The 9,038-nt window shown below is 38.8% G+C and overlaps 4 protein-coding genes across 12 annotated transcripts in view; 2 read left to right on the top strand and 2 right to left on the bottom strand.

Annotated features, from left to right (window-relative positions):
- Positions 1 to 425, top strand: part of ND-B12 (NADH dehydrogenase [ubiquinone] 1 beta subcomplex subunit 3) — a 1,784-nt gene extending 1,359 nt beyond the window's left edge. For both annotated transcript variants that reach the window (XM_018026358.2, XM_026814387.1), the window contains exon 2: positions 4 to 425. In XM_018026358.2, coding sequence (XP_017881847.1) covers positions 22 to 342 — 321 coding nt within the window. In that variant the 5' untranslated portion in view covers positions 4 to 21 and the 3' untranslated portion in view covers positions 343 to 425. The remainder of the gene's footprint in view (positions 1 to 3) is intronic.
- Positions 426 to 524: 99 nt separating this feature from the next.
- On the top strand, positions 525 to 2,623 carry BBS5 (Bardet-Biedl syndrome 5 protein). 2 transcript variants are annotated; one of them, XM_018026355.2, is made up of 8 exons: positions 525 to 724; positions 801 to 949; positions 1,052 to 1,101; positions 1,178 to 1,305; positions 1,481 to 1,616; positions 1,687 to 1,788; positions 1,856 to 2,047; positions 2,149 to 2,623. In XM_018026355.2, the coding sequence occupies exons 1-8, from the start codon at positions 684 to 686 to the stop codon at positions 2,353 to 2,355; spliced, it is 1,005 nt and encodes a 334-aa protein (XP_017881844.1). In that variant the 5' UTR covers positions 525 to 683; the 3' UTR covers positions 2,356 to 2,623. The 2 variants fall into 2 exon arrangements, with proteins under 2 accessions (XP_017881844.1, XP_017881846.1); XM_018026357.2 differs by having other exon boundaries at positions 2,131 to 2,220.
- A 74-nt stretch (positions 2,624 to 2,697) lies between these two features.
- On the bottom strand, positions 2,698 to 6,722 carry adp (WD and tetratricopeptide repeats 1). Of its 7 annotated transcripts, none has more exons than XM_018026352.2 (14): positions 6,251 to 6,720; positions 6,047 to 6,163; positions 5,857 to 5,987; positions 5,624 to 5,735; positions 5,130 to 5,516; positions 4,764 to 4,860; positions 4,478 to 4,657; positions 4,240 to 4,334; positions 4,051 to 4,178; positions 3,895 to 3,975; positions 3,677 to 3,819; positions 3,467 to 3,611; positions 3,195 to 3,387; positions 2,698 to 3,130 (listed from the first exon to the last, which is right to left on the bottom strand). In XM_018026352.2, the coding sequence occupies exons 2-14, from the start codon at positions 6,110 to 6,112 to the stop codon at positions 2,930 to 2,932; spliced, it is 1,959 nt and encodes a 652-aa protein (XP_017881841.1). In that variant the 5' UTR covers positions 6,113 to 6,163; positions 6,251 to 6,720; the 3' UTR covers positions 2,698 to 2,929. The 7 variants fall into 7 exon arrangements, with proteins under 7 accessions (XP_017881841.1, XP_017881836.1, XP_017881837.1 ...); XM_018026347.2 differs by having other exon boundaries at positions 4,764 to 4,878; positions 6,251 to 6,719; XM_018026348.2 differs by having other exon boundaries at positions 4,764 to 4,878; positions 6,304 to 6,719.
- A 536-nt stretch (positions 6,723 to 7,258) lies between these two features.
- LOC108625972 (ubiquitin-like protein 7) lies at positions 7,259 to 8,948 on the bottom strand. The gene is made up of 4 exons (XM_018026354.2): positions 8,690 to 8,948; positions 8,439 to 8,608; positions 8,212 to 8,348; positions 7,259 to 8,142 (listed from the first exon to the last, which is right to left on the bottom strand). Exons 1-4 carry the CDS (start codon positions 8,832 to 8,834, stop codon positions 7,527 to 7,529), a joined length of 1,068 nt encoding a protein of 355 aa, XP_017881843.1. The 5' UTR covers positions 8,835 to 8,948; the 3' UTR covers positions 7,259 to 7,526.
- Positions 8,949 to 9,038: the final 90 nt, after the last annotated feature.

Genomic DNA, 9,038 nt, shown 5'->3' with positions numbered 1-9,038 from the left:
CAGGTGAAGATCTGAGGAAAGATGGGAGGCCACGGTCACGGTCACGAGCCACCATACACAGTGCCAAAGCCTGACATATACAAAGTAGAAGAAGTCCCAGAGCTCATGAAGCTCCGAGAGGAATTAGCCGAGAAAGGATTAAAGGATCCTTGGTTAAGAAACGAAGTATGGCGTTATAAAGCATTTCCTGGTACTAATGTGTCGCGAGCGGTCAGAGGATTAACTCGTGGGTTCCTAGTTGGAATTCCTGCATTCTTAATAACAATTGGTGTAGAGCAAGCCTTTGGAATTAGTTACGCGCCTTCTCATGATGAGGACGAAGCTCATGGAGAGCATCACTAATTCTGTTTAAGGATTTAATACACGTTTAGAAAGAGTAAACTGTAAAGGTGATTCTGTAAATAAATTATAATGGAAAACGAAAAGGAAGGATTTTATAATTCATTATGTATCAAAAAGGAAGAAACAGATTCCAGCAGAACACTTTGAATATCCAGAAACTATGTTTCAAGAATGCAATGTAACAATCGTTTTAAAACTAATGCTGGACTCTCAAGTAAAGCATCGCTTCGTACATAATGTATAGTCAGGTCTTATGGAAGGATGGAGATATTGATTTTTACAATAGTTGAACTACGCTGTTATGTAGTAGATACTTAGTACATTATACGTCGTTAATAAAAATGTGGCAAGACAATGAAGTCCGATTTGATATTTCCTACAAGTAATGTAACATTTCTTAGATACAAATCTGGATACTTTGTATGAAATATTGTAAAGTTTCTGTTTCTTCCTGTTAGTCAAATGCAATTGCGATTGGGAGAGTTCACAGTTGACAAACTGGATTTAATAGAAGACACGAAAGGGAACGCAGGTGATAATGGGAGGCTCGTAGTGACGAATCTCAGGATTCTCTGGCATTCTCTATTTCTACCCAGAGTAAATCTAAGTACGATTCACACGAAATCACTTCAACAATTTAAACTTACAGCTTCAGTTATGTACTTCTTCAAGAATTATAGAAATAGAAAATGTTAAATGTTTCTTACAGGTGTTGGCTTTAATACTTTTGTCACAGTGAACACTAAAACCGTACACAGCGTCAGTAGATAGTTTCATCAGTTATTATTCTATATTATTTCTGCGTACTTTAAATAATGAACAGATATTTTTGTAGCTCCAAGGGAAACACGTGCAAGCTCTGTATGTTTTAGCTTCTTTTAGAAATTGTAGATATGAATTTATATTTACAAATTTAGATCCGAAGAGTACAAGGCACTATACATCTGTTATTGGTGTCTACAGGTATATAAAAAATGCTTATTACATAATTAAAAAGTTTCAAGATCACCTTTTCCTACTCGTAATTAATAAATAAATTATCTCACAAGGCAAGTCAGTAGAAATTAGGAATACATGAAAACCAGTAGAGAGAGTAGAAAGAGGGAATCTTAATTAACGACTATCACTTTTTTTACAGAGCTTACGTTTCATCTAAAATTTATCGAGAGATTCGATTGAGAAGTGGAATCATTAACGACAAGCAATTAACTTTATTACCACAAGAAGTGGTGCATTCTACTTCGCAAGATATTTGGAATTTATCATTAGAACAGGTCGAGACCTATTTCATTATTCCATACAAAATTGAAACAATAAAAACAGTAATTCTATCTTCTCTGTTAGGGGAATATTGGAATCCTGATCATAACTAACATACGTTTAGTATGGTTCGCTGATATGAATTATCAATTCAACATATCAATACCTTATCTCGTAATAGCCAACGTAAGTAGGCGAAGAACATAAATGAATACTTATTAATTGTAAAAATAAAGCATGAATTTCTATACAGATTTCTATAAAGAATTCTAAGTTCGGGCCTACTTTGGTGATCACGAGTACAGAAACGAGCGGCGAGTATGTATTAGGATTTCAAATAAATCCGATTCAGAAGCTTCACACCGTCCACAAGGAGATTTTGATGATACTGAAAACGTTCGAGAAGTCTCCTATATTCGGTGTCGATTACACTTTCGAGCATCAGGTGATATCTCGTCTTTGAATGTTTTATAAAAGTCTGATTTACGTAAAAAAATTTATTGAATAAATAAATACATTACAATGCAGTTAATCGTCCCGTGACAGGCTCCGGTACAACAACGTTTAAACGAAGAACAACAATCTGAAGTACAAGAGGAGGAAATTGAGATTTCGAACGTGTTCGGTTATTACTTCTCCGAAGGTTTGAATCAGAGGCGACCGGCGTTCTCGACTTACTTAGGTGTCGCAGCAGAGGAGCCCCGGGAAACCAGCACGTTACAAAGTTTATGGGAGCTCGTACCTCAGAGTTAATTAATGAAAAATTCAGAAATATCACGACTACATAGATAACCATCTGAAATAATTATACGTGCTCGCTGTGCATCGCTACGTGCGATTAACATAAACATCGATAGAATTACACCGTGAAACTTAATTAGAACTAACTGCTGACAAAAAAAGAACAGAAATATATAAATTCGAATGAAAGTTCGTATGTAGATCTAGCGTTCACCGAAATTCATCTGTCGGCTTATCAGAAGATTTAATTATTTAAATATATCACTATAGTCTCCTTCTACCACGTTGTCTTATCAATTAATCGGTTTTTTTCTTTTTTTAGCAATTGCCTCTGTACATGAAAAACGTCACGGATAAGAATTTTCACATTTATTCAATACACAACTATTTTTCTCCCTCCTCTAACGCTTAGATCGGTTTTAACATTTTCTGAAATATTTCTGTATACCTGATAAAAAACCAACGACTATGAGAAATCGACAAAAGAAAAATAGTTGCAATTAAAGCAGCAGCATTTTTCTATATAACATTGACGTAAGTTTTCGATCGTTTACTCCTCCTCCGATGTTTGTTAATTTCCCTTTAATTAACTCGGTTTACAGCTAGGCTGCACGATCGTTTGGTCTTGATTACCGTCGTCGTCGTCGTTCAAGTCTACCGGCTGACCCGGAAACCGGTAACCCATGTTCATTAACATCACCTCGAACGGGTCGCTGTTCATGCGAACCTGATTCGCAGACGCGGCGTCCTCCAGATTTTGGATCTCCCTTTCGTTCACGCTGCCGTCCTGTTTCAAACAAACGTCAATTTAATAAAAACTATTACATTTTAGTCATAATTGAAGCGCGTACCTCAGGTAAAGGACTCCATAATCGAACTACTGGGTCGATGCCACTAGTAGCTAGCAGACACGTAGACGGATGGGGCTGGAGGCAATTCACGATGCGTTCGTCGCCTCTCAACACCCTAACAATATTTGTGGTATTACGATCCCATATAAAAAACGAACCATCGTCCGATCCTGCCACAATATATTGACCATTGCTTAAAGATAAAAAGCGGTAATTATAAATGCAACAATAATTATACAATTCATTCATTGTTTTTTATATTATTCACATACTTGCCAAAGAAGTTTGCCTCCTTTATGTCGGTGGTCGTATTGCAGTGTCCGCAGAATCTCATCTTGTAATCGAACGTATTGCTTCGCCATTCCTCTTCGTGATCCGATATTTGGATCATCGACTGACTCAGCTCGCTGTCTCGACCTGATAGAAGATTACAAGTAAAAATTGAATTATTAGCTTCGACCTGATGAGAAAGACGAACGTACCTGAATCCACGGCTTCCTTTATATCCATTTTTAAAGCTTTACATGCAGAGTTCGACGCGTACACAGGGAACTTCTGTTGGAACTCTTTAATCACTTTATCTGCTTCTGGCGCTTGGTGCAGATCATAAAGGCAACGAGCCAGTCTGCGAACACGTAAGTATATCAAGATTAAAGCTGAAGAGTTTCTAGATTAAGTAAGAGTTTGCCAGTCGTTTTACCTGAAATGAGCTTTTATGTGTCCTGGATCGAGGAGTAACGTCGTCTGGCAATCTTTGAGAGCAGCGTACGTGTCTCCATCCCTGTAATTCGTAAAATATTTCAGAGTATTGTATTATACAGTGTTTAAAATTTATTAAACAACGTCAAACGCGTACCAAGTTCGTTTCATGTACGCTGCAGCTCTGTTAGCGAAAAGCGCGGACGCTGTAGGACAATAACTGATCGCTTTGTTGTACAAATTAATCGCCAGCGAATATTTGTGTTGCTCAAAACTCTCGTCAGCCTAGAAAATCATAATAATAGAAAGAAACATAAAGTAAACCTCTAAGCATGATTCCTCTCACCTGACGTTTCAATTCCTCCACGTGCGGCGGTAGATTCTTAACGTTTTTCTTAATCAAAGTGGTAACATCTTCATTCTTGTCCGTACACAAATCTCCTGTCAGTAAATTGTAAAAAATTTGAATACATTAATGCTTAAAAGATTAATGAAAATTACGTGAAACGCAAAAGAGAAGAGAACGAACGTTTAATGAATGACTTAATGAAACGAGTAAAATCTGTAACGATTATTATGATTACCTAGATACATGTTCGACGAGTATCCAAAGCAGGTTTTCATGTTCTTCGGATTGTTCACGTCGAACAGATAAATTTGCTCGCCGCCCATGTTGACGAGGAGCTCGTTCCCGTCGGCGCTGAACGTTAAATACGTCGTGGTCAAGCTTCTGTTGGTGTCGCGCTGTCGTGAATGCAAATGGCCTGTAACATGAAACAATCTCCGTTAGAGTGATCGTGTAATATGCGATTAAACAGGGAGATAAGGGTATAGGAGTCGCGTACGCTATTTCTGATCGTACGAACGAACCCGCGATAAAGTACTGTGCGCAAGCCAACGGCACGTTTTCCTCTGCGTCGCCTCCGCCAGGGAAACGAAACGTGCTCCCTCTTGTCCACTGTCTATGCTGAAACGAAGCAGGCACCTATTTGTAGGGAAATACACATCATTCAGTCTTCCTCTATTATCGATAGCCTCCGGATTCTTATGATAAATAAAACATTTTATAAATTCAATGATTATTAATAGAAAGACTGTGATTTTTTTACCAGTTAAACATTGAAAAGTGCATCCAGCTTATGATATCTCTAATAATTTTCGTTATTTATCATTCTGACAAAATACACAGTCTAAATTATGAATTCTAAATACGACTTGTGAATATTTAACAATTACCGGAGAGAGTTTAATCATCCTACGGTCGTACATCCGAATGTACGCGTCGTTGGCTCCGACGGCTATCAGTTCAGGTCTTTTTGGATTCACAGAAATACACTTGCCCTCAGCGTATCGGCCCGCGTGATTGACAAGATTCACTAACACACTATTATAACTATCGTCTTTACAGCTATGGGGGGTACGGATGTCGTACTGTAACACGAGGCCGTCCTCGGCGGCGCTCCAGAACAGGAAAGGTACAGTGTTCGCGGTGGCGATACGTTTCACGCGGCCCACGTGACAATTACACGAGAACAGAGGCTCGAGAATCGTAAGGTCCCGCACCCGTACTTTCCCGTCCCCCGCGCCCGATACCAATATCCTGTCGTCAGACTTTGGCAAGAACTGAAACCGAATATACATTCATCAATAAGAAAACAGTAACTTTTGCTTAAAACATTTAATTCTATGATGTATGTATTGTTTTAAGTCAGAAGAATCAATCGTGGTACCTTCACAGAGAATATATTCCCATGGTGACGTGTACGGAGCACCAATTTCTTCTCGTACCGAAACGGATCCCATAATATAATGTTCATGTCATCCGACGCCGAAGCCAGGATTCTAAAAATTCATTTCATCTTACATTCTCACATTTCTTTATATCGTACAAACACATCTGTCTTCTAATGCTTCTACTATACTAGAAATAACATAAATTACGTATTAGATTTATAATACTTACTGGCCGCTTTCGTTCCATTCTAAACAATTCACGCATCCCGTATGGCCGTTCAATTCTTTCTCAAGTCCCAGACGAGAGATCAGATTCTCTGTCACGTGCAGCTTTTGCGACACAGCATAAGTCACAGAGTCCTGGATAAAATTTAAAAAGAACAATCAATACTTATTATTAATTGAATTAGATAAATTACCTGTATCTCACGTTGGCGAACTAAGTCGAGGACTCTGTACTCCTTATCCTGTATATTAGGAAGCATCTCTACGTCTGTTTCATAAATCGTTATACTAATAGAAACCTGAAATGGGCTCTGAAAATGTTGAGAAAATACGTGATTATTCTTATTAAAACAGTTTTAAAATGGCTTACAGAATGGTTCTTAAATAACCCAACGTACCGCGTGCAAGAGAGTGTAAAAGAAACAGTGGAAAATCGTACGAGCGGACTTACTCAAACAGAAGTGTGTTCGTTAAAATGTGTGATATCGCCGTTCGGGAAATAACCCATCGCGTGTAAAAAAATTCGCTGGGAAATCGTATGTCTGTTCAATGCTTACAGGCGAGTTTTATTTGTTTGTTTGAAAAAGTATGATCGCTCCTTAGGAAATAACCCATCGCGCCGAGGCCGAGTGACTGGCGTAAGTATGCGGGACGTGTAAAGAAGAGAACGCTCGTAAGGGGACGTGTGTGATCGAAGTGAAACGCTAGGAAGGTCAATACTTAATCGCTGTTTGTTCATACATCATCGATGCGTTATTAAAACGATGCACTACTGTTCCCTCGCACGACACACCGTCTCAACATAACTTTCCTACCGAACATTTACACGTCGCGTTCCCTAAACTCTTGTACACTTACACTCGACACACACACGTACGCATGATACGACGTATGCAACATGCACACGACCACGATTTCTCACACTCACACATGCGTGTATATATTATTCGTAAATATGCTGATACAACTTTATAATCATTACGTTCTATCCTATCCTGTTCGTGTACTCTCTCTTTATTTGCATATACGTCTATGTACTACGTAGCCTTTATTTTATATACACAGACGTATTATAATTTTCTTTATTTGTGTTTGAAGATCGAAGTGCATTGCTCGGCCTTGAAAATTACGTTCAAAATCGCGTACGTTGTATAAAAAACATCGCGAAAAAATAACCTTTTACTTTTATAATAAAATAACCTTATTTTCGACGATAATTCGAATGCGAATTAAGGAGAAACGTTTTTAGAAAGAAAAAGAAAGAAGAAAATAAATTGTTTTCCTTTTCTTTGGTTATATTCGTTTTGTTTCAGAAATTGAGATTAGGCGTTAAACGTCGAGCACGCTTACCTGAAGAAATAAATACGTAATCAAGGATGGAAAGGTTAAGAATATAATAGACAATACGAATTGTTATCGCTTTATTTAATCGCTTTATGTACATTTAACAAAACTGTATAAAATATGATTATCAATAAGATTATCAAAAGTATATAAACAAGCCATAACGCTTTTAGTGATCCGACGAAATCCTTAGCGATGTTGCGCCGTGTCAATTAACCGATTAACGAAAATTTCCTTATTTTTTTTAGGTTATAAGATTTAAAAGTAAGAGACGTACAATTTATACGTTCTGCGTGCAACGCTAACAGATCACAGACTCTAATTTCGAACTTAATTACTGCCAAAGCCACTGAACACGAGTTCGATCGCTGCTTGGACGTCGCAATTGGTTAAATACAACGCGCGGAGGTTAAGAGTGTCATTACGCAGTCCTAATTCGTGCATCTGTCCCAATAACCTCCGTAATTCAATCGCCCGAGGCGTAATAGCCGGCGCGTGCACTTGCTGCATCGCTCGCGTGAACATTTCCGTGGTTATAATTTCAGGATTGTTCATAATGCTGGTCGATGGAGGATTCGCGGATGAGTAGCTGCTTCTGGCTCTTGCTCTGCTCAACGACGCTTCCAATTGTGCGGTGGTGATCGCAGTGTTCGGCCGTGTAGAAGTTACGTTCGAGGTTACGTTCGAGGTTACGTTCGAAGGCACAGTGGCGGGCACGTTAGAAGGTACGGGCAGATTCGTCGGCTGTGTGGAATCCGAGGATTGAGACGAGTCTCCTGCCATCTCCTCATCGTCGCTTAAATTGTCTAAATTGTAAGGGCAGGCTGCAGGCTGTGAATTTGGCAAGGAGTTCGAGCCAGTCGTCGCGTTCTTATGCACCTCCGCATGCACTGCAGCTGCTATGTTCTGAGCAGCTTCGACCAAAACCGGATGTGCCTTCGCGAATCTGATTGAATAATTTGATACTCGTTAACGAATATTAATAATAGAAATCACTACGTGTAATAAAACTTACCTTCGGACAGTGTCTACGTCTGTGAAACATGCCATTAATTCAGGATCTTGTAAGACAGCGATCGCTACAGCGTCTTCGTGCAATCCAGGAGAAGACGAAATGATATTGTCCATAACCTCTGGCTTTTTACCTAAACCCTGCAATATTAAGTATAACCAGAGTCTCTCTCTGGTGTAACCTCTCACGCTTACGTATCTACATAGAATCTGAGGACGTAGCTGACGTACGTTCAAAGCGCTTCGGAGTAGTTGTAAAATACTGTCTTCTGGTATGAATCTAGGGAACGATAGCGTCTCTCGTTCCCTTTTTCTTAATACGTGCACCATTGCACCGTTTTTCAAACCGTAGTATTCCAAAGTTTGATCATCTTCGAGGATGCATCCGCAATAAATTAATTCTGGAAAACAATTCGATATAAAAAGCTTGATAATTAATTAATCCATAGTTTTAAACACACAGTTTTTCTAATGACGGTTACCGAATAGGTCTTTGGAGAGGTTAACTCTCCCAGCCGTTTCTTGCTTCAGCTCCTCGACTTTTGTTTTGAAATTAATGTCACTTAATTTAATCGTAGTCAATGTTTGAGGGTCTAGGCGTACGCCTAATGTTAATTCGGAACTCATTTTCGTCACTGAAACGAGGTATAACCGAATGACTTGAAATCGATATGGTTATGCACTATTCAGTTTTACGAAATCATCCTCTTCATTTTTCATCATGTCTCCTGCGGTTTACGCGGTCTAACCTCAAAGGGTTTAGTTTCATTTCGAATCGGGAAATTATATTTCATGAGGCTGCATCGTTGAATAAAAACTATTATTTAATTC

The sequence above is a fragment of the Ceratina calcarata genome, unplaced genomic scaffold, assembly GCF_001652005.2.
Source record: "Ceratina calcarata isolate Rehan_Ccalc_2016 unplaced genomic scaffold, ASM165200v1 scaffold383.2, whole genome shotgun sequence".
NCBI lineage: Eukaryota > Metazoa > Arthropoda > Insecta > Hymenoptera > Apidae > Ceratina > Ceratina calcarata.
The sequence above is the reverse complement of the archived record's forward strand: the minus strand, read 5'-3'. Positions and strand labels throughout refer to the sequence as shown.